Below are 24,816 nucleotides of genomic sequence, written 5' to 3'. Positions count from 1 at the left end.
GAAGAGCTAAATAGGTGAGGATGTTGGCATGTAACTATCGTAGTTGTTGAGGTGGAAGGGGACATGCATTAGATTTCACATTTTCATTCCATTTTCCGGATGTTGTTGATGCGACCTTGCTTCACATTCTATGGTCGAAATTATAGTAGGTTCAGAAATCTTTAATTAATAATGATATCAGGCGAATCAAGTGAAAATTATACATCTAAGATTATAATACAGTGAAGTATATCAATTTACAATACGTTCATACACAATGCATGTAAAACCAACATAATAATTTCTGCAGAGAATGCGTCAGTTAAATTCATCTAATAGTTCCGGATTCCGATAATTTCTAAATCAAGAACTGTGCTTTTAACTGCATGATTGAAGTCATGGAAATAGAATATCTTGTAGATGAACTGGGACAACCACCTTGAAGCAGCGAAGCACAACACGGCGAAGGAGACCACAGAAGTTTTTGCAGCCATTGACATCACACTCTGCCTGATTGCTATGATCCCAATTGAAGCTATGGAGATAACTTGCAATGCGACCTCAAGTGCCTTGAGTCTCTTTACTGCTTTACTACAGCTACTGCAGTTCACCACATGAGACCAGTACCTGGGACATATATAGTGTGGATCAAAATCTCCACTCCCTTGTAGTTTGAAGAAGATTTCTATAGGCTTAAAAAAATAGTAGCTTAACCAAATTCTAATTTCGGTCATAAAATGTACTAATGTAGCTCTGAATATATGCACTTGCTTTTATGCTATGATGTGTTTTAATACCTGTCCATTAGCAGTTCCTTGGGAGGAGTCGGAAGCATTTCTGCACTGAACTTGGTTCCCCAAGGAAATTGACTGCCAGAGTATTTCCTCAACCAGTTTCTGAAGGCAATGACAGAATTATCTGATTTCGTCGGAACAAAGCAAATTTTTTGCCAATTAGAATGACCGATTTCAGTTAGTTTACGCTCCTGCAAATAAAACACAGTTATTAAAGAATAAGAATAAGAAAATATCATCTGCAATAAGGGAAGGTAATCAATCTAGGAAGAGTGCCAATATAACCGTACAGATAATCCAAAAATAGTTCAAAGCAACAAACAGCATCCAGAAACTCATCATAATTGCTGTACATTTCTCAGGTACAGAAGATAAATGATAACAGCAGAAACTTAATCCATGATTTTCTTAGTAAAGATACATTATGAACTATTTTTAAGTCAGTTCACAGTTAATATCGACAACAGTAGTCTTGAGGGATGTGGCACACAATCTTTCTTTTGTTTACTTACTGTTTTGTTGTTCTATGAAAAAACTGCAGAGATAACAAAGTACCTATAAATAATTGCCAAGGAACCATCAATAGATTCAAATAACAAACATTAACAGTTGATGTTCCCAAACTAATGATAAGAAAGAAAAAAACTGATGTTTCATTATCTCTTGTATGTAATTCTCTATTTGCAACAAATCATATTGTCATGAAAATTTTAAAATAGCTCCTACAGTAGAAATCTATTACTTAGCCAGTGCAGACAATTTCCTATACATAACCAATAACGACAGATTACTCACCTCCAGGTGAAGAAGATACAGATCTGAATCTAGAACCAGATTTGAACGAATGTGAAGAATCCAGCGTGGAATAATTTGATCAACCCAAACTGCGAAATTTCTTGGGAAGCTAAAAAGTACCCTACTTTTACCGGGGCTAACAGGAATACAGTAGAAAACGAGAAGTATTTGTTTCTGTGATGTCTTCTGAATAAACCGAGTTCAAAAATGATTAGATACACCTGTGACTGAACCTTGATCAAGATGAGTTCAATGAAAAGAATCAACAACCTACGCCATTTACCTTTTTAATGCTACCGGACTTGGATGGCTCACCATCTGATGACAAACTTGAAAAGTAGTAAAACAGACAAGGTGCCACGAACTTGTTGAATCCGTTGTCCTGCTTTGCTAAGAAACCATATTTGTCTAGTTTCGTTATATTTATCTCCAAAGGCATCCCTCCTTCTCGATCAGCCTTTACAGTGGAAAAAGCGAGTGTGTTAGTAACAACAGGTAAATGAAAAATGAACAACATTTTGAAAACATCTGGTCATCAAAGAAAATATTTCACAATCCAAAAATGTATAAGAGGGTAATAATTTCATGTAATACTTATCTTGGCTTTCTACTTGGTGTTAAAATGCCATAGTGTGCATAAGGAACGTGAGCAGGGTCCATTAGATTTTCGATCAAAACTTCATACCTATAATGCAGATAAATTTCCATCCAAACTTTAGGTAAATATATAGAACTCAATATTCTTGACCTTCAGAACACAAATATAACAAAACCACAGATAGCATATGCAGTTAAGGCCTTGCCTACCAAAAGCATATAGCCATATAGCCAAGCGCATACATACAGAGACTATGCAAATGGCAGGGACTTCATAGACATGCTACATGTGTAATATGTACGAGTTGTCTTCCTTGGAAAGGGGAGAAGACCCTAGTATGAAGTACCAAAGACAAAAGTGCCAGTTGCTTATCATAATGTGAAACGTGATTTTAACCTATGAGCTACTGAAGAGACTAAACTTAATGATCGACAGCGAGATATTACCTTGCCCTTTGCTATTGAGAAATATTAAATGTTGGGAATTAGCACGAAATTCTCATATATATGAACCAAACACAACCTACTTACATGCATAATCGGGAATGTACTATTGGTACCACCCAAATTCTACTCCATACATGTGTACACTTGATTATTAGTTAATCGGACACAACCAAACCTTAAGCAAAGATGCATGTGATCCATTCTACACAAAATGCCATACCTATAGCTGCAGGGGAATTTTATTGGTACCAATTGAGAGACAGATTTTGTTCTCTTACTACCCTTGAGGACCTAAGGAAAGTTCTTGTTTAGCATAACATAAACATAACAAAATTAGGTGTTCATGTTCTGGACAATCCTCCAATAGTCAATTGACATTTACATACCCATAGGGAAGATCTCTCGACATCAGTAAAGATGTAAACGATGGGTCATCCAACTCTGGGACGCAAGGAGGTTGTTCCTTTGCACCAATATCTTTGTACTGAGGCTCAGATCTTGGCCAAAACCAAAGGATTTTATTCTGCTCAAAACTTGGATAAGCAGATGCACATGCTTTTTTGGATGTATGAATCTGTACATTGTAGCTCAATGTCAACACAAGTGACTCACAATAGTAATCCTACTAAATCATCCTAGAATCATTACCTGGGGACCATCTGGAGGAGCTTGAGGAATGAACTTGCAATCACCAGAACCATTAAAACACCAACCATGATACACACACTGCAACCTACCCCACTGATCAATCCTTCCTTGAGAAAGCGGCGCTAACCGATGCGGACAACTATCATCGAACACTTTCCATTTCCCTTCATTTCTATCCCACCATATCACAATATCTAGACCAATAACTTTTCTAGCATGAGGCACTTTCTTATCTAAATCACATATAGCAGCTATAGGATACCAATGTGAAAACCAATCAAACTTGTTTTCTTCTCCATCACTTTCAAGTTCTGGAGAAAATGGAGGAGTTGTGGAAACAGTTGGAGAAGTAGCTGAAGAAAGCTTGAGTTTGAACTTGTTTTGTGGAGTTAGTGAAAATGAGAAGATGGGTTTATGGAACAAGTTTGTTTGAAGTCTGTTTGAGCTTGATGTGAGTTGTAAAGCTAGACAAGTGGTAGTTGAAAGAGTTTCCATGGCTGTTTTCGTTAAGCGTTTGGTTTCTAACTTTCTATGTATTTTGTTTTGATTGGTTAAGAGTCCTGTTACTGCCTGACCCATATTGTGTTGGGCAGACCCCGAGTTTGTGTTGGGCGCAACTTCGAATCATACACCCCCCAACCAAATACCCAAGAAACTGAGAAACCGGCTACCACCCTTCGTCCTTTAAACCCTCGATTTCGCGATTTCTACTCGACCAAAAACCCACAAAATCAAACTCTTGATCTCGATTATTTGTTTCAATTCTTTGTTTCCATCAAACTCTCGATTCTTTATCTCGATCTCGATCAAACCCACCCAATTACTGCTTTCAATCTCGATCCCAATTCGTCGATCAACTAAACAGTGTTTTACTAAAACCACCATTAGTGAGTTCGGTGAGTATCTAAAACCACCTCAAGCTCTTCTATTTGGTTCCTCACACGTAAACACGCTTCAACACCAATTTCAAAGTGAGTTTTTTGCTTTCAAAGTGAGTTTTTTTATGCATTGTAGTTTGTAAAATGTTAAGTTTGTATGAAGTGTACGTAAATTGTATTAAGATTGTATGAAGTGTTGTGGTCTTTGTGCGACATTGTTGCTTGTGATTTGCTAGACTAATTTGACGTAATAGATTGTGTTTCTATTAATATCTTGGGCAGTAATTGAATCGAGTTAATATTTGTATCGGGTTAATCATTAATTGATGATATTTTTGTTTTTTTTTGTTTTGGTATTTTATAAATGTATATACTAATGTAGTTTTTCGTTTTAATTTTGACAACACCCCATGGTCGATGAAATTTCTCGCTTGCTCAATCAAGGCCTGCAATTGGGTGGGACTGCGATTCCAGACGATGCACGGAACGAGTTCATGGAGGCATACAATTTGACCCGGTGCAAGTTCATTGGCGGACGATATCGTGAAAGAGCATAGGTGAAGAAGCAGCTTGAGCATTGATCTCAACTCTGGAGTTCTAGTAGTATAAGGCTGTTTAGATTGCTTTTGTTGTAAAGAGTGACGTTGTGATATTTGTACCCAAATACTTGATTTTGTCGTATGTTATTTCAAAATATTATTTGATGTTTGTGAATTTGGTTTTGATGTTATGCGATTCCATTTTATGTGTTTGTGATTCCATTTTATTTCAAAATACTTGAATTTGATGTTGCGATTCCATTTTATGTGTTTGGTTTTGAATTTGGAAGTGTTAGAATTGTTGGAATATGGAATTTGGAAGTGTTAGAATTGTTGGAAGTTGAATATGGAAGTTAAGAAAAAAAAGAAATCGAGGTTCGGCAAATTTTAATCCCAAACGACATGGCCACACCGGCCAAGAGACAAAAAAACAGAAGTTTGGGATTTTTCAAAGTTCAAATCCCAAACGACATGTCCAAACTGTTTGGGACTTAGGCCAAACGACATGGCCACATCGTTTGGACTAAGTCCCCAACGGTGTGGCCATGTCGTTTGGGATTTGAACTTTGAAAAATCTCAAACTTATGTTTTTTTGCCTCTTGACCGGTGTGGCCAAACCGTTTGGACTAAGTTCCAAACGACATGGCCACACCGTTTGGCCTAAGTCCCAAACGGTGTGGCCATGTCGTTTGGGATTTGAACTTTGAAAAATCCCAAACTTCTGTTTTTTTGCCTAGCTCTTCTAAATTGTGTTTTTTTGATTGGTTAAGAGTCCTGTTACTGCCTGACCCATATTGTGTTGGGCAGACCCCGAGTTTGTGTTGGGCGCAACTTCGAATCATACACCCCCCAACCAAATACCCAAGAAACTGAGAAACCGGCTACCACTTTTCGTCCTTCAAACCCTCGATTTCGCGATTTCTACTCGACCAAAAACCCACAAAATCAAACTCTCGATCTCGATTATTTGTTTCAATTCTTTGTTTCCATCAAACTCTCGATTCTTTATCTCGATCTCGATCAAACCCACCCAATTACTGCTCAATCTCGATCCCAATTCGTCGATCAACTAAACAGTGTTTTACTAAAACCACCATTAGTGAGTTCGGTGAGTATCTGAAACTACCTCAAGCTCTTCTATTTGGTTCCTCACACGTAAACACGCTTCAACACTAATTTCAAAGTGAGTTTTTTTATGCATTGTAGTTTGTAAAATGTTAAATTTGTATGAAGTGTACGTAAATTGTATTAAGTTTGTATGAAGTGTTGTGGTCTTTGTGCGACATTGTTGCTTGTGATTTGCTAGACTAATTTAACGTTATAGATTGTGTTTCTATTAATATATTTGTGCGGCATTGTTGAGCGGTAATTGAATCGAGTTAATATTTGTATCGGGTTAATCATTAATTGATGATATTTTTGTTTTTTTTTTGTTTTGGTATTTTATAAATGTATATACTAATGTAGTTTTTCGTTTTAATTTTGACAACACCCCATGGTCGATGAAATTTCTCGCTTGCTCAATCAAGGCCTGCAATTTGGTGGGACTGCGACTCCAGACGATGCACGGAACGAGTTCATAGAGGCATACAATTTGACCCGGTGCAAGTTTATTGGCGGACGATATCGTGAAGGAGCATAGATGAAGAAGCAGCTTGAGCATTGATCTTAACTCTGGAGTTCTAGTAGTATAAGGCTGTTTAGATTGCTTTTGTTGTAAAGAGTGACGTTGTGATATCTGTACCCAAATACTTGATTTTGTCGTATGTTATTTCAAAATATTATTTGATGTTATGTGAATTTGGTTTTGATGTTATGCGATTCCATTTTATGTGTTTGTGATTCCATTTTATTTCAAAATACTTGAATTTGATGTTGCGATTCAATTTTATGTGTTTGGTTTTGAATTTGGAAGTGTTAGAATTGTTGGAAGTTGAATATGGAAGTTAAGAAAAAAAGAAATCGAGGTTCAGCAAATTTCAATCCCAAACGACATGGTCACACTGGTCAAGAGGCAAAAAAACAGAAGTTTGAGATTTTTCAAAGTTCAAATCCCAAACGACATGGCCACACCGTTGGGGACTTAGTCCAAACGGTGTGGCCATGTCGTTTAACCTAAGTCCCAAACGGTTTGGACATGTCGTTTGGGATTTGAACTTTGAAAAATCCCAAACTTCTGTTTTTTTGCCTCTTAACCGGTGTGGCCAAACCGTTTGGACTAAGTTCCAAACGACATGGCCACACCGTTGGCGACTTAGTTCAAACGGTGTGGCCATGTCGTTTAACCTAAGTCCCAAACGGTTTGGACATGTCGTTTGGGATTTGAACTTTGAAAAATCCCAAACTTCTGTTTTTTTGCCTCTTGACCGGTGTGGCCAAACCGTTTGGACTAAGTTCCAAACGACATGGCCACACCGTTTGGCCTAAGTCCCAAACGGTGTGGCCATGTCGTTTGGGATTTGAACTTTGAAAAATCCCAAACTTCTGTTTTTTTGCCTAGCTCTTGACCGATGTGGCCACACCGTTTGGACTAAGTTCCAAACGACATGGCCACACCGTTTGGCCTAAGTCCCAAATGACATTTTCTTCTTGAATGGGGTCACTTGGAACTTGTTCTACATTTTCTTCTTGAATGGGGTCATGATGCATTACATTTTCTTCTTAATCTTCATGTTCTAAAATGGGGTTGGGCTCTTCCATTAGTGTTAGTGTTAGGATATAATTTTCTTTAAAGTTTAAGGGTTTAAGGGTTTAAGATTTTTGATAGTGGAAAAGAAGAGAATAGAAGAGAAGGGTTGAAAAGGTTGCAACAAGTCAAATTCACTTTGGTTTGGGAGGTGCCCAACACAAAACAACTTTTGGGGCCAATGACATATTTTTAATAATTGTTTTTATTTTTGGGGTCTGCCCAACACAATATGGGGTCCGACAGTAACAAACACCTTGGTTAATGAGGACAGGGCCACAGGGGTGTTCGCATGGACCCAAAAACCGACCCGCACCCGATAAAATTCGAACCCAAACCTACCGACATATAAGTAGGGTTACCTATAAGTATAGGATTTGGTGGGCCGTGGGGTCACAGGTGTCTTAAAACCCTCAAACCATAAAAGCCCTCATGACTAAGAGTCGGACCAGCCCGTGCCCTAATGTGTGTCAAGGGCATGTTGAGTAGGGTCATGACATAAATACACAAACCCTTATTCATCTCTCGACTCTCAATTTTGAGGGCCAAATGAGAGCCTGACTGGGCCCGATCGAATTATACACTACTAATTTACTTATTTTTTTTTTTTGTGGTTTTAATATTTTTTTATTATACTTTTGATTATGTATATCAATTTCAACTAAGGATATAAAATTTATTCTTATACTTTTAGAAAATGAGATATAGAGATGGTGGAAGAGATGAGAGTCTCACACTTTTAATAATATATCTCTTTCATTTAATTATAAAAAATGTATATATTATGTTATAATCTAATTCTTATTGAATACTAATTGTAGTGAAATAAAATTGATATAACCAAGATAATTAAGTTAGAATATATATATAATGTAAAATAACAAAAAAATTATGAGAGTTGGGTTCATGTTCCAGAACCTAGGCCCTAGCCCTAATAGGTATGAAGGACAAAATGGGTTAGCACGCCCCTCAAATCTATTAGGGCCACCTTTTGAGAGCTATTGCAAACATTTTTCAAGGCTAGGTTGAAAGCCTAATGGCCTAATTATCACCTTAGGTGAGGATTTGATAAAACCCTAAACCCAAAACTTATCCAAACCCGACCTTTATTTTTAACCCGAAACTGACAAATTCCAAAAAATTACAATGTTGTACTGTTATTTTAGTGTCCACGTTTTTTGGTTCTTGCTTTATAGTTTAGTACTGTCTTGTCTTGTGTAGATATTTGTCATAAGAGCATTCACAATGCAGGTGGATATGGTGGGAATGTGACTTTATTCACTTCTTTATGGTTTAACATTTTTGCCCAATGCAAAAGTGAATATCTCGGTGACTATTTTTCCAAGTCAAAACGAGGGTGAAACCTTCAACCGAGATAGTGGCTGAGTTGTGAATTTCGGACGGGATGTTAGATTCTGTCTTGTGTGTTTTTTTTTAAAAATTCGGTTTGTTTTTCGGACAGGATGTTGGATTCCGTTTCGCGTGTTTTCGACTTTTTTTTTTTTTTTTAACGGGATGTTTCATACGTCCAGCGCATTTTTTCAATTTTTACATTCAGACGAATCTAACATCCCATTCGAAATTATTTTTCACATTTGTATTGGATAGCCTCACCTTGCTTTTTATTAAAACGGTGAAAAAGAGAAAAAATACTATCTAAGTAGAAATGAATGTTTGTGACTTGCAATGCTCTAATGTTGAGTCTACAGTCTACTGGCTTATTTAGCATTTGGCCGTGAACAAATATAGGATAACAAGGAACCATCAAAAAACACAAAAGAAAAAAGCAGACCTCACAAGTCAAACATTCACTCCACCGTCTGTCCATCTCCAACAACTTTAATTTCTTTGGTGAATTTTAGACCACTCATCAAAATCCTTATCATCAAAACTGATATCATCTTCCACCCTCTTACTGAAAACTAATGAGATCGACAAGTGTTCTCATCAAGCCAACACAAGTCTATATTTCTAGCCACACCTTGAAGATGACTATCACAACACCACTTGAAGTCTATAGCTTTGTAAATGATTTTTTCACGCATATAGCTTGTTTGAGCCGCCGCCATCTTCCATCCTTTTCTCTTCAGATTTTTGTTTTTGGGTGGTGAAGAACCGGGTTTTAATCGGGTTACTCAAAACCGAAACCGACAGAATACCCGACCCAGTGGAATATAGGATAGGTTTCGGTCATTCGGTGATTGTTTTCCTTGTCTACCTGAACCCGAGGCGAACCGAAATTGTCCGTTAGATTTCCGGATTACCCCGAATCTGACAAAAACCTGAATCCGACAAAAACCTGAACTTTCGACTACCCCGAAATAGAGGTGATAAAAGGGCCGGCCCTCGAACCATAAAAGTCCTCATAACTAGTCCACCCCTATTTTGTACTAAGGACCGGGTGGAATAGGGTCATGCATGAAAACTCGAGTCTTTAATCCGCCCCTTTCGACCCTCATTTTTTAGGGCTGGGTCAGACCCAATCGAATTATACTTTACTAGTTTATTTAATTTTTTTTGTGTTTATTTATTTATTTTTATCATATTTTGATTATGTATATCAATTTTAACTACGTATACAAAACTAATTTTAACTACGTATGGTGAAAGAGATGATATTCTTAAACTAGTATATTCATGGCGTGTAGTGGGAGTGAGCCGAGCGTCAGATAAATCAGCTGGGGGGGAGAGAGTTGGGTGATGCGGGGAGAGAGAGACTAACCACCTTTGAAGGAGAAAGGGTATTGGGGCAAAGAAAAAAAATGAGAGAAGTTGAGACGAGATTCTACGTAAACCAACTAATTTGGTTTTGTCCAAGATACCCATTACCTCTCTTACGCCAAGATCATTTTTTTCTGCTTACAAATGAATATATACATTTTTCGTACTTAACTATGTTGTTAGGTTGAATTTGCTTTTATGTATGATTTATATATCTATTCTTCAATCAATTACAAAAAACGCATATGTTATGTTATAATCTATCTCCTATTGAAAATTAATTTAATGATTTTTTTTATAACAACTTAGATAAATACATAAATGTATTGTAAAATAACAAGAAAATGTATGAGGGCCAAATGATAATATGAGGGTTTACTTATTATTACATAGCTTAATGAGGGTTGGGCCCATGCTTCAAACCTAGACCCTAAATGTTAAAATATGTGAATATATTTATAGGTGAGGAGGGCCAACTTTTGGTATGTTAATGAAGTTTGACATGCAATTTTAAAATGAATATGTTAATCCTCGGATAAATGATAAAACGGGTTGAGAGCCTGAGGGCCAAATTATCACCCCTACTAGCTCGAAATCCCCGAATGAACACCCCTACTTAATGGTTACTTGGAAGTTGGAAGACTTGGAACTGGGATATATTGTAGATCTGGGTCATATACAGGTTGACCCACCAAATCCATAAGAAAACAAAAAGGGCTAATATCTCATTAGTTATATCGCATTACCTAATGCCCATGCTTTCGCACGGATTTCACAAAGAGGCATCCTCTGTGATATAAAATTACACATTCATTCCTTAATGCATAGTGAATTAATGTATTCTTGAAGAATAAGCATGTCGTAACTTTCTATGGTAACTAATAATGAAGAGTAGTCTTGACCAAACGAACATCTCAACAAAAACAGACGGACACAAGGAACACATGAATGGATGCCTCTAAATTCTAAAAAGCAATATTATCACTTAAGCTTATGAACTTGTTAAAATATTCCACTTTACCCCATATACTTTTTTTAGAGCGCAAACCACTTTAAACTTGTAATAAAATTCCATTTTACCTATCCGGCCCATTTCAGGCACTGGATTGTTGATGTGTCTTATTTTACACCTACGTGTTTTTTGCCTTTATCTAACACAGTGTCGTGGCGGATGATACATGTTATATATCATCATGATATATGGCATGTATCACTCTTTTACACAATGATACATGACATGTAGCACGATGATACAAGACATGTATCATCTACCACATCACTGTGTCGAATAAATGGAATGGGCTGGATAGGTGTTTCGACCCCACCTATGTGGCAAACGTCCATTAGTAGGGGTCTCCACTTTATTCATTTAATCGACAGGGCTAAAGCCCAATTTGCAATACCATGAATCAATGTACAGGCCCATTAACTCACGTGTCTAAAAGGTCAACCTTAGCCACATGGCTTGCCACTAATGTACATTAATTTATGTCAAGATTCATTTATTATCAAATAGATAATTATCAGTTGACAGTTATATTCTATCACAATTACTCAAGCTACAAGATTACTTGAGCTACAAGGACTCTCTACTCTACCTATATAAATACCACATTATTTTTCATAAGGAACTACGTTGAAACTTGATCCCTAGATAATAGATCTTGGGTACGTAGGTAGCCATTATTTGGTTCAGTTTCATCTCCCCTAACATCAAATTCTTCTGTTTCTTAGTGTGTTCTTTACCATTGCTCTCGTTGTGTTGAAGCAGTTTACTACCGAAACATAATTGGCGCCGTCTGTGGGGGAGTTAGAATTCATTATCACGTGAAACAATCAAGATGGTAAGCACAAGAAGCAAACCAAATAGTCAACATATTCCCCTTGCTAACAGGAATCGCAACCTTCGAAATTCAAATCGGCCAATGCAAGAACCGTTGAACAATCAAGTTGCTCCTAGTGGTAGGATCAATTCTCAACATCCAACTGTAGCAGCACAACCGCCACCGCCTCCGCCACCTCCACCGCAAAAGGCAGTACAAGTGCCGCCACCACCTCTAACAGTTTTGTAACAAGAAAACCGTCAAGTCAGTAATCCTCCATGCGGTCCGCCGTCTGTCTATGTCAATCCTTCAGTTGACATGGATATGGACGTGGACATTACTCTCACACCAACTAACGGAAAAGGTGATAGTAACAGCCAATTCACCCCTAATACGGTTGAGCGTGAGTTACGACGAGTCAAAAATTTAAATATGAACTTGAGAAGGAAGTCGGCAAAGAGGCAAAGGCGGTGGGCGATCTTTGCGCAAATTCAACAACATCAAGGCGACCACGGGGGACGCAGCCATTCCAGTGTATGGGACCATCTTGAAGATCCACTTCATCGTCATCGAATGACGTGTTATTTCTCAAACACAATTAACCAAAGCGCTCTAGAGTAATGACCCTATTACCCGTACTTATGGAGAGAATCGATTGGTAGGGATAACTACTACCCTAGACATGTCCGATCTCAAAGGGAAGATTTACCTCGAGGAGAAGCAATTTTAGGGAAGACCGCCATCCGAGATATGTCCGACATGATCGGAAAGCGCGGCATCCCGCAAAAGAGCAACAAAACATGGAGAAGTGGTATAATTATACCGACCACCCGGCGAGGGTGACAACCCGCCTGACATTTCTTACTGGGATAGACAAAGACAATCACGGGTTGGAGCTGATCGTGCGTACCACTAAAGATCTCTAACTCCAATAAGAGATAATTGAAGGTATCCTTCTCCACGTGGGCACGACCGGGGGCTTCCAGTTATTCGAGCCAATACTTTAACTCTAACAGAACAACAGTTGAAAGACTTGATTGCAAAAGAACTTAACGATAAAGAGTCAAGGGATGTAAGAATGAAAAACTTGACAGTCAATGATGGCGTACTTGATAAGTTTTCGCTCGACATTCAGGAAGCTTACCACCATCCCGACTTCAAACAACCCGATTTTGAACTTTATGATGAGTGGGAGGAGATCCCGGCTTGCATGTTCTATCGTTCAAAAATAAATTGGTGTTATGGGGTGGAGATGATCCGCTCATATGTAAGCTCTTTCCATCAACTCTAAAGGGAGAAGCATTACCCTGGTTTAGTGAGTTGCCTTCAAGATCAATTCACCAATACAATAAACTAGAAAATCATTTTGTTAATCGTTTCTGCCATAATTGAAAGACGCCAAAGGATGTCGACTCACTTTTGAACATCAAGCAACAACGTGACGACAAGTTACGTACTTTTGTTACTAGGTTCGAAGGCAAGCAGACACGCCGCGCCGCTTACCGCGAACGCGGCACAAACGCCCGGAAGAAGGCGCCACGGAAGAAAGTATAAGGAAAACCTTCATCCCGGTGGACCGACGGACGGGAAGGTGACCTCGCAAGGAAAATCGCCATCCTAGACAGGTTCGAAAAAAGAAGCGCCATGAAAGAAAGTATAAGGAAAACTTTCATCCCAGACTGGACCGACCTGACAGGGAAGGCCGACCTCGCAGATTTGAGGAAAATCGCCATCCTAGACAGGTCCGACCAGACAGGGAAAAGAAGGTGTCACGGAAGAAAGTATAAGGAAAACCTTCATCCTAGACTGGACCGACCTGACAGGGAAGGCCGACCTCGCAGATTTGAGAAAAATTGCCATCCCGCATGTCCGTCCGAAAGGTGGGGGAAAGAAGGTGTCACAGAAGCAACTAGAGGGAAGACCACAATCCCAGACAAACTACCGACCTAGATAGGCTGGTTATACGCAAAGAAAAAGACAATCTCTAGTTGGACCTGAACGTGTGTACCGCCTAAAATCTCTAACTCTTGTAAGAGGTAATGGCAGGTGTCATCTTCCACATAGGCTCGACCGGGGGCGTCTGTCTGTTTAAATCTTCTGGATAAAATGGATTTCACCCCACTTAACACGAAGTCCCCTTGATGTAACTTCCCACTCATCATAAAATTCATCTGAACCTTAACGAACCTTAACGAAGCTTGTCTAATTCATCCGTATCCGTTGCCACGAATTTCGAACTGGTGAACGCCACTTCGGGCATCCAACGCCTATCTTTCATGGATGCTTCTTCAGGGTACTACTAGATATCTTTGAATGTGGATGACCAAGAGTTCACCGCCTTCATCACCGACCAAGGCATTTTCTGCTACACTGTTATGCCTTTTGGTCTAAAAAATGCCAGTGCAACCTACCAAAAGCTTGTCAATACAATTTTTTCCGATCTGTTGGGAAAAATAATGGAGGCTTATATCGATGATATAGTTGTTAAATCGAAGCATACTGGTGATCATCTTTCCGATCTTCAACTTGTTTTTGATAGGTTTAACAAATATAACATGAGACTCAATCCTACCAAATGTTCTTTTGACCTCTCTTCTGGAAAATTTATGGGATACCTCATGACTCATAGAGGTATTGAGGCTAATCCTGATCAGATACGCGCCGTTATTGATATGTCATCACCAAAAAATAAGAAGGAAATTCAACGACTTACTGATCACTTGCCGTTCTTCATAGATTTATTTCTAAATATTCCGATCGTTGTCATCCCTTCTTCCAAACTTTAAAGAGGGCGGCAACTTGAAACATTGATTGTGAGATGACATTGCAACAACTGAAGAAATACTTGGTCAGTCCTCCTATATTGACAAGTCCTTCAACGGGTCAACTTAGTGGCATATACCTGGCAGCTACAACTCAAGCTGTTAGTGTTGTTCTTTTCATTAATGATGTTGTACTACTGAAAAAGGACATGCTCTGGCTTCTTTGATAGCTGATTTTTTGATTGATGATTCTCCTATTGACGATTTCTTGCGCTAGGATGAATCTATGGAAGACATTTTGCCGCCACTAACTGGGGGCAACGAAGACTAACATGAAAATGCAATTCCTAATCCCATTGACCTATGGATTGTTTACTCAGATGGCTCCCATAGTAAATCTGGGTCTGGAGTTGGATGCATTTTTGTTAAACCCGATGGAGAAAAGATTGGGAAATCTGTGCGACTTGGCTTTGCCGTTTCAAATAACAAAGCCGAGTATGAGGCTGCCATTTGTGCCTTGAGAACAGCTTTGACACTGGGGGCGCAAAAGCTCCAGTTATACACAGATTCTCGCCTTGTTGCCAATCAGTTTGGTGGGTCTTTTGAAGCAAGAGATGAGCGTATGGCGGCTTATCTTAGTTTAATACATAGTCTTGCTCGACAATTTGATAGCCTCTCTATCACTCAAAATCTCGAAATGACTTACGTTATGCCGATTCATTGGCTTATCTCTCCGCCGCCGTTAGAAGCGAAGAATCAAGACATATCACTTTTGCGATCATCTTTTTAAATCGGTCTAAAATTGAGCGTTTTACGCCAAACTTAGTTAAGTTATTCTCATTACGAAAAAATCTGACGAAATTACCACATTTAGCTTCATCAGTCTAAGTTTGAACGTTTTTACGCTCGCTTAGTTCATTATTCTCATTACAAAAAATCGGACGGTTTACCACATTTAGCCGTCGGTTTAAGTTTGAACGCGTTTTTACGGCTCGCTTAGTTCATTATTCTTATTACAAAAAAAATCGTGAAGGTTACCACATTTAGCCGTCGGTTTAAGTTTGAACGCGTTTTTACGCCGCTTAGTTCATTATTCTCATTATGAAAAAATCTGACGAAGTTACCACATTTAGCTTCGTCAGTTTAAGTTTGAACGTTTTTACGCTCGCTTAGTTCATTATTCTCATTACGAAAAAATCTGACGAAGTTAGCACATTTAGCTTCATCAGTCTAAGTTTGAACGTTTTTACGCTCGCTTAGTTCATTACTATCATTACGAAAAAATCTGACGAAGTTACCACATTTAGCTTCGTCAGTTTAAGTTTGAACGCTTTTACGCTCGCTTAGTTCATTACTATCATTACGGAAAAAAATCTGACGAAGTTACCACATTTAGCTTTGTCAGTCTAAGTTTGAACGTTTTTTACGCTCGCTTAGTCATTACTATCGCTACGACAAAATCTGACAAAGTTACTACTTTTAACTTCGTCAGTCTAAGTTTGAACGATTTTACGCTCGCTTAGTTCGTTACTATTGTTCCGACAAAATCTGCCGAGGTTACCACATTTAGCTTCGTCAACCTAAGTTTGAACGTTTTTATGCTCGCTTAGCCTAATTTTACAAAGTTAAGTACGCATTAGGGGCGTTTTTCTCTACGTGGGGGCGTCTCGTTCTATTTCATTACAACTGCATAAATCTACAATATTGTCAATTTTTCGCAGGTATGTTATCTGATCCAACAACAATATTCAATAGCAAACCTATACTTTATTTTTATTTTTCATCAAAAGAATTTTTCGCTCTATGGTATTACATTCATACATTTACCTAATTAATTGTTTCTGCCAATTGTCTTATGGTCGCTCGATTAAATCTTCGTTTTCTTATTCGAAATCTACATTCGCTTCGCTTAGCGCTTTCGGTTAAATATTTTCCGCCAGCTTCATTATTTTTTCTAAGGCAACGAGATGATTTTTCTGAGTGAATCATTCCGACAGCTTTATTGAGCCAATCTTTCCGAGCGAAAATTTTCTCTGACTTCTTTATTTCTTCTACGGCATTGCCGCGCGATCACCCTGAGCAAAACCTTTCTTCAGCTTCTTTATTTTTTCTAAGGCATTGAGATTTTCCGCTCGAAACTTTTCGTCAATATCTTTTGCTCGTAATTCCACCGTTTCAACCTACGACAAAAATATAAATATTTTCGTCAATCTTTCAGACTTAACCAAAATTTTACGATAATTGATAAAAAAAAAATACTAACATATCTTTTTCCGACACCACTTTGTCATATTCTCCACACTTTTCTCCGTTTTCTTCGTCTTCTTCGACAGGCCAAATTTAAGTTTTATCGAAACTCAATAATTTAAGCTTAATATCCTAGCCGATCCAATTTGAAGCTGCTCGATCCTGAGCTAGATTATGCCGTGGCCTCGTGTAGTCGTTATATCTGTCACCTTCTTTCCACCTCACCAAGTCTGCGATCGTCATCGAGTTTTCTTCTTGAGTATTTTTCGCCCGTATAGTACGGTAGTTCTACCTGCACAAAAAGAAAAGCAAAATCGGGTCAGATTGCTCGGAAACCGGGTTCACTGTGTCAAGGACGAACCAGGCCAACTCAATGGGACATAGGTATGGTGCCTTTCCTTAGAGGGCATTTCACCATATCTTGTTTATTACTAAGTCTTCCGAATGCACCGGGCCAGTTTATATAAGAGCGGTTACGATGCCCTTCGTTAGAAGGCATTGCACCATATCATGTTTGATTGATATTGGTTTGGATACAACGCCATCATTGTCTTTACTCTTCAACAGCTTATGCAGAAGTCGCGCACAACACCAAAATGTCTTCCTTTTTGTGTCGCCACCACATGTTCCATACAGAAGACATCCTAAGGACAGAGTTCCAACGTTCAAAGGCAGTACAGCAGGACGAAGCAAAAAATAAATAAATAAATAAGAAAAAATAAATAAATAAAATTAAAAAAAAAAAACAACAACGTCAGATACGTTCTTCCTACCAAAGTCAACAAGTCAACAATCCTATTAACTTAAAGAATTCGTTAAGTTCCTGTTCGATATTTGTTTGCCTTCCCACTTTAATTTGTCTTTTTTCTCTTTGGTTCTTAGTTAATCTATTTCCTTTTGTTTGATATGACTCTCTTCAACAGTAGAGATATATACCCCACCACAAATTTTTGCGTCCACTCCTCCCACTTATATTTCCAGCAAGTTTTCTCATAACCCCACCATTCAATCTTTAAGGTCAGCGTGGGTTTTTGCTTGGATAATGATCTCATTGAATACCACCCCATGATGTTGTTCAATACTTCAAACCTGAATCAACAAAACTATGGAAACTTAGATAGGAAGCTGTTAATGCTATCAAGAATAATGCCCATAAGAACATCGTATTTGTTGATGCCAAACATCTATAGAATTGTCGGTTTAACATGTTTGTTCTTTCAATCTTCAGTAGATGGAAACAATTCATCTTCTAACGATCTCATCTCTTTCTTGCTTTAGATTCGTTCTTGAAAGATAAAGATTGAATATTGGAAATTATTGAAGAGAACAGGTGCAGAGAGAAAAAAGATAGCCAAAATTAACCCTGTTTTCTCTCTATCGATCTCTGCTTTGATAATTAATCGATGAGGTTAATATGGTTTTTGAGAAGAGGCAGGAACGCCTATCATTTTGAGAAGAGGCAGATACGAACGAGAAAAAGAAAATACCATGCATGCATCGGCTTCACCACTTGTACTAACCTTTTCTTTTTCATTGTCTCTGCATAAACGCCACCGATTCGAAACTTGATTCCTCATCGCATGCTACCTTGCCTTGCCACGCCATATCGCTCACCCTTGTATATCTTTCTCTACTTAGTTTTTTTCGTCTACTGTTTTGCGTATGGAGCTTAGCCAACACTTATATAATATTTCTTAGATCTAGTTTTACATTGCTGGTTGGATTCTTTTCTAAATCCAACTTCATCTCTAATCTCAATTCTTATCTCCTCCACATTCTTATCTCATCCGAACATTTTGAGTCCAATTAGTATTTAACTTCCTTTTATTACTATTATTACTAAACTGCCCCTACGTTTAATTTTCAACGGTATAATCCAAGTATCGCTCTTCCGTTGGCACGCATCGTCGAATTCAACTTTCGTATTATTACATGACATGTTCGGTACAGTTTTCGCCAATCGACTTTTTTTGCAATTTTATTTCTGTGCATATTTTATTTTTTTCTGTGCATTTTCGGCCATCTTTTATTTAACTACATTACGTCCCGTATACGTTAGTTTGACATTATTTCGTTCCCGCTAATTCACGATTTTTTTTCGATAGTCAATTTTCCAATTATTTCTTTTCGCATGACACTTTGTTATACATTCCGCTCATTTTTCTTTCTTCTTTGCCATATGACCTTTGTTCGCATGCCAAAGAGGGGGCGGTGTTTCGACCCCCACCTACGTGGCAAACGTCCATTAGTAGGGGTCTCCACTTTATTCATTTAATCGACAGGGCTAAAGCCCAATTCGCAATACCATGAATCGATGTACAGGCCCATTAACTCATGTGTCTAAGGCTGAACCTTAGCCACATGGCTTGCCACTAATGTACATTAATTTATGTCCAGATTCATTTATTATCAAAGAGATAATTATCAGTTGACAGTTATATTCTATCACAATTACTCAAGCTACAAGATTACTTGAGCTACAAGGACTCTCTACTCTACCTATATAAATACCACATTATTTTTCATAAGGAACTACGTTGAAACTTGATCCCTAGAGAATAGATCTTGGGTACGTAGGCAGCCATTATTTGGTTCAGTTTCATCTCCCCTAACATCAAATTCCTCTGTTTCTTAGTGCGTTCTTTACCATTGCTCTCGTTGTGTTGAAGCAGTTTACTGCCGAAACAATAGATAAAATGGAATTTTATTACAAGTTTAAGGTGGTTTGCACTCTAAAAAAAGTATATAGGGTAAAGTGGAATATTCTAACAAGTTCATAGGCTTAAGTGGTAGTATTACCAATTCTAAAATACTTTCGATAATTGTTTTTGGATAAATTCCAAAATCCTTTTGAAGTTATATACTAAAATAAGAATACAATTGTCATTTTATAAACAAATAGGATTTATGGAGATTCCAACCTATATTAACTCCGTAATCTCAAGTACATTTTACCCCTAACACCTCTTTTACTAATACATGAAGAATTTCTTTAAATTGAGGTATGCTGAACAACAATACCTTTCCGTTCAAATTACATGACTTAGGAAGTAGGACAATTGTTCTACTTACTTTTCTAAATAGATAAGAAAACTAAATGCTTTCAATTTTTGCTATCAATGTACTTATATAAGCTTTTGGAGTTTATGGCAAACCAAGGAGGCAATAGGACATTCTTCTTGACCCATTCTAACTTGTATAGCTCTCTTGCAATCTGACTTCGCTATAGTTTATTCCATGCTAATCTAAGATGTTGTCATGCCAACTTCTAAACCTTTTGAACTCCGGTCAGTATAGCAGATCTAGCATTTGTACTACCACAATAGATGAAATCAATCTCTACATTGTTTTTCCTAATAAATAACCTATTCATGCCCAGTTCCAATTGCAATCATTGAGCTATTCTGCATTTAGCTTTCGAGTTTCTTCAGGTGATCTAGCCCAATACTATGATAAACCCATTGAGTACTAAACAAAATAAAAGTTCGAATAAAATGGAAGAATAAACTTACTTGGAGGCAGAATCAAACATAAGCCTTCGGAACCTGTATCTATAAAAAATATATATAAACATAAGCCAAGACAATGAGAACGAAAGGGAAACCAACAAGTTTTCTTTGAAAGAAGATTTTCACATTTAATTTATAATTATATGATTCGAGGAGTAAGAAAAAGTAAGAGACGAAAGGAGAACAAATTGCCTCATTCGTTTCGTTGAGAACCGATGGGTGTGGTAGAGAGAACCAAAGGTTTCTTCCAAGGTTTTCAAATTAATATCCCAATTAATTTCTAATCGAATTAAAATTGTGGCGGGGCACTATACCGCATATTCTTGCCGATGGGGTTTCCGAAGCTAAAAATTTGAATAGGTGAGGGAAAACCACATTATAAACAACATCTAAAGAGAATAGAAAATAGGGGGGGGGGGAGGGGAGCATTAATCTCTAATATCATCAAGTTTTGTGTTGGCCATCCACATGATATATCTATGATTCAAACATAACACTGCAATAATTTGAATAATAAGTATAACATGAAAGTGTGAAGGTAGTGTATTTTGGATTGCTTACAACAACTTATTGAAGGATGAACTTGGTCATCAGGAAATGCAAGACTAACAAATAAACTGTCCAATGGAGGAAATTAAATCTCGGCAAAGTGTTTTCCTGTCAACAGATATGAAATTTACTTGAGCTAATAACTAAAGAAGTACTTTTAAATTGTTAGCAATTCACTGCATTCCTAAAATAAGTGTTGGTATGAAAAGAAAAGAAATATTGAATTAGTGGCTTAATTGATCTAAACAACATCTAATCTCTAACAGAACCCCGTCTAACGTTATGATACCAAATTCAAGATCCCAAAGCAAACAAACAATATACGTCATCAGAAGATAACAATAACTAAAGAAGGAACACAAATCATTTAATAACCAATCATGCCATAAGGTGAAACCAATTATCTTGAAAGTTTAAACATGACTATTGAAGGTCTTGAACAATTAAAATAATTTTGATCAGAACAAAGAGCATACATATCCACAAAAGAGAAAGAAACATGCATACCAAGTAGTGGGTATATTTCCTGAGATAAAGATCCCCGGGAACAATGATTTGAGTAAGCAATACTAACATCAAATTGTAAAACCAATCAGGGAAAGACACTCAGAAAACAAAATAGAAAATGTAATTTATAATGGAACTAATCACACAATTTAAAATAATAAATAATGGAAATAATAACCTGTTATATAAAAGTTCCACTCCAGATGGTGAAAGGCTGCTGGAAAGCTGCGTGCATGGATAGCCGTTTCATGTGAGAGAGTTTAGAGAGCATGAGAGATGAGAGAGAGACCATGAGAGATGAGAGGCAGACTACACTTGGGTTGAGAGTTCCTGCGCAACTACAAAAATGAAACAAATGAACGGATGGGAAGAGAGTTTAGATCAGATCAAGAGATGAGGAGTTGCCTGCTTCTTTAATTTTTTTTTTATTTGTTTTAGAAAGACGAATGGTTTTAATTGCGAACTTTAAATCTTATTGTGCTAATTTAATGTCATTTAATAATTTAATCTTGCTCAGTGATCTGGCGTTGGGTTCTCACCCTTGATTACAGAGAGAGAGACGTACTAATGGTGATTTGAGAAAGATTAAGGTTGAAAGAGAGGAAAAGTAGTAAGGAGTGGGGAGATGAAGATATATAACTGTTTAGAAATAATTATGCCTAATTAATGATTAATAATTAATAAAGGAACTTTTTAATTCTACATTTCTAATCTTGCACACACTCAATTTCTAATCTTATCACACCCTTAGATGGAATCTATAGTGCTATCATGACCTTTGATTTATCCATTTTAGATGGAATCCCATATCCACAAAACATTATGTTTGAATATCAATTGACCGACTGCTTTGTTATTTTAAATATTTATAGTGAGTAAAACATATCCACAAAACATAATGTTTGAATTCATTTTATTGGTGAAATTTTACTTAAATATTTATTTTAAATTAAAATAAGTATTTAATTGTAGGGTTTCTAATAAGTATTGATAATTTGTAAATATATATATATGTTTTACAAATTGTCAATTATATCATTTTATATATATATATATATATACTATATATAAAAAAAAACCCTACAATTACTATACTTTCTTCATCTCCCCAAAACTTAAAAGTTAACTTGTTGAATTGGCCTGCAAATGAGAATTGAAAAGAATAATATTCTTTTGTGGAATTTAAAAACCCTATTTTGAGACCTATTAAAAACAGGGGCGAACTTAGGAGAGGGCTAGACCAGGCTTCAGCCCGGGGTCCTTTTGCTACGAAAAAAAAAATCTACTACCTAAAGCTCAACTGCCCAAGGCAAAAAAGTCTGCCCACATACTTAAAAGTTGGGCTTGAAGAATTAATAGTCCAAAAGGTCAAAAGTATTTGCTACTGACATTAAACGTGATAATAAAGATGGTTTGTTATCAAAGTATTCTTTATTTTTTAGCTGCTCTCTCTCTATCTCAGTACGTTCTCCCTATAATTAACATCCCTCTCTCTCAGTTGAATGAATTTGAATAGTTAACTCCCCTCAAGTCCTCAACATGTTCCTATCTCATTCTCCCTATAATTTACTTTTATTTTTTGTTTTTGTATAGTTTTTTTTTTTGTTTTTTTTCATCAATTCAATTGTTGTTTGTTACTTGTTAGTTACATAGTTAATGATTTTGTGATTGTGTGTCAATGTATGTATAAATTATTAAATTATAATGTATTTGGTTTGAATTTTTTTAGGAAGGGTTTAATTTGGACTTTTGGTATTATTTATTTCTATATGTATTTTTTTATATTAATTATTATTAATGTTTCAGAATCAATGTCAAACAAATGTCCAATGCCGAAGGGAGTACAAAAATAGATTTCTTCTTTAAACCAAAAGAAACTGAGATATCAAATATTGCTAGTACTATTGAAAAGGATGATCAAGGTCGTTCAAAGTTTCAAAGAGTTGAACCCATTGAACAAGATCGCCCCAACTCTCAAGGGATTGAATCTAGCAAAACCGGTATTACTAGTTCTTTGGTACGTGATTCAGGGTTGCGTTGTATAAGTGAATATCCTATTAATCAACGTGATGGGATTCGATGAGCTTATGTCACATTAGGGCCCATTTCATTCCAAACTCGACGAATTTCCACCCACCAAAGATGGAAAGCAAAACCGCTATTTTAATCGTCATTGGTTTGATGGTTTTTCATGGCTAGAGTATTATGAATAAAAAGATAGTGTTTATTGTTTTCCTTGCTTTGTCTTTGGTTCTAGTCATTCTAATTTTGTTGTTGATGGATTTAGAAGTTGGAAGATAGTTAATTGTGGAGTTAAATGTGCATTTTTACAACATGTTGGAGGCCCTTGTTCTGCTCATATGTCTGTTGTAGCTTTTTGTGAGGATCTAGTGAATTCATCTCGACATATTGGTAATCTTTTAAATGCCCAATACAAACAGGATGTAGTGAAGAATAGGTTTATGTTGAAAACAATATTACGGACTCTCCAATGGCTTGTATTACAAAGTTGTGCACTTAGAGGACATGATGAATCAATCAAGTCAAGTAATCGTGAAAACTTTCTTGGAATTTATTGAGTTTTTAGCTGAATTGGATCATAATATTGATGTTGTTATATATCTTAGATAATTCTTCCAAAAAAGCCAATTATACTTCTCTGAAGATTCCGAAAGAGCTTTTGAACATTATTAGTGATCATGTGAGGGGAAAGATTCGTGAGGAAGTTAGAGATGCTAAGTTTTGTATTCTTGTTGATGAGTAACAAGATGTTTCAAATAAAGAACAAATGACTTTTGTATTAAGATTCTAGTTTCATGTTACTGGCCTTATTTATTTTTAGTCTTGAATTTGTTTTGTTTAATGGTAATTGTTACTTATTGTTGTTGCTCTTGAGATATGTTTTGAATGAATAAATGTTGTGCTTAATCAACTTCATTTTCTCTTTTTCTGGAGTGGTTGTTAATCTAGCTCATAAGTTGCTTTGATGCAATTGTCTGGGACTTCAAGTATTTTCTTCTTATTGGTTATGCTTTGTTTTTATCGGAATTATACTAGAGATATATTTTGCTAGGGAACTATCATGAACCTATTCCTCTTTCTCCCTCATAATCATAAGTAACAATTCTATAGTAAACACAATGGCATGTGCTCCATTTTCTTAACTCGGTAGTTCTGTCAATAAGTATATCATTTTACACAATGGCATGACTATCATCTTTTAGGCTTTTAGCTCGAGGAGAGTTGAAGTCCTAGGTCCGCCCCTAATTAAAAAGAGAGGAAAATTGAGAATGAGGAAATAAAAAGAAGGAATATTAGTGTCATCGTTAAAATTG

The 24,816-nt window shown here is 36.9% G+C and overlaps 1 protein-coding gene across 2 annotated transcripts; it reads right to left on the bottom strand.

Annotated features, from left to right (window-relative positions):
- Positions 1–186: 186 nt before the first annotated feature.
- On the bottom strand, positions 187–3,808 carry LOC147485698 (protochlorophyllide-dependent translocon component 52, chloroplastic-like). 2 transcript variants are annotated; one of them, XM_086575249.1, is made up of 7 exons: positions 3,261–3,808; positions 2,999–3,186; positions 2,167–2,253; positions 1,852–2,032; positions 1,569–1,754; positions 777–964; positions 187–606 (listed from the first exon to the last, which is right to left on the bottom strand). In XM_086575249.1, exons 1-7 carry the CDS (start codon positions 3,753–3,755, stop codon positions 312–314), a joined length of 1,620 nt encoding a protein of 539 aa, XP_086431375.1. In that variant the 5' UTR covers positions 3,756–3,808; the 3' UTR covers positions 187–311. The 2 variants fall into 2 exon arrangements, with proteins under 2 accessions (XP_086431375.1, XP_086431376.1); XM_086575250.1 differs by having other exon boundaries at positions 1,569–1,751.
- Positions 3,809–24,816: the final 21,008 nt, after the last annotated feature.

Source organism: Coptis chinensis, chromosome 7 (genome assembly GCF_015680905.1).
Source record: "Coptis chinensis isolate HL-2020 chromosome 7, ASM1568090v1, whole genome shotgun sequence".
NCBI classification, from domain to species: domain Eukaryota; kingdom Viridiplantae; phylum Streptophyta; class Magnoliopsida; order Ranunculales; family Ranunculaceae; genus Coptis; species Coptis chinensis.
The sequence above is the reverse complement of the archived record's forward strand: the minus strand, read 5'-3'. Positions and strand labels throughout refer to the sequence as shown.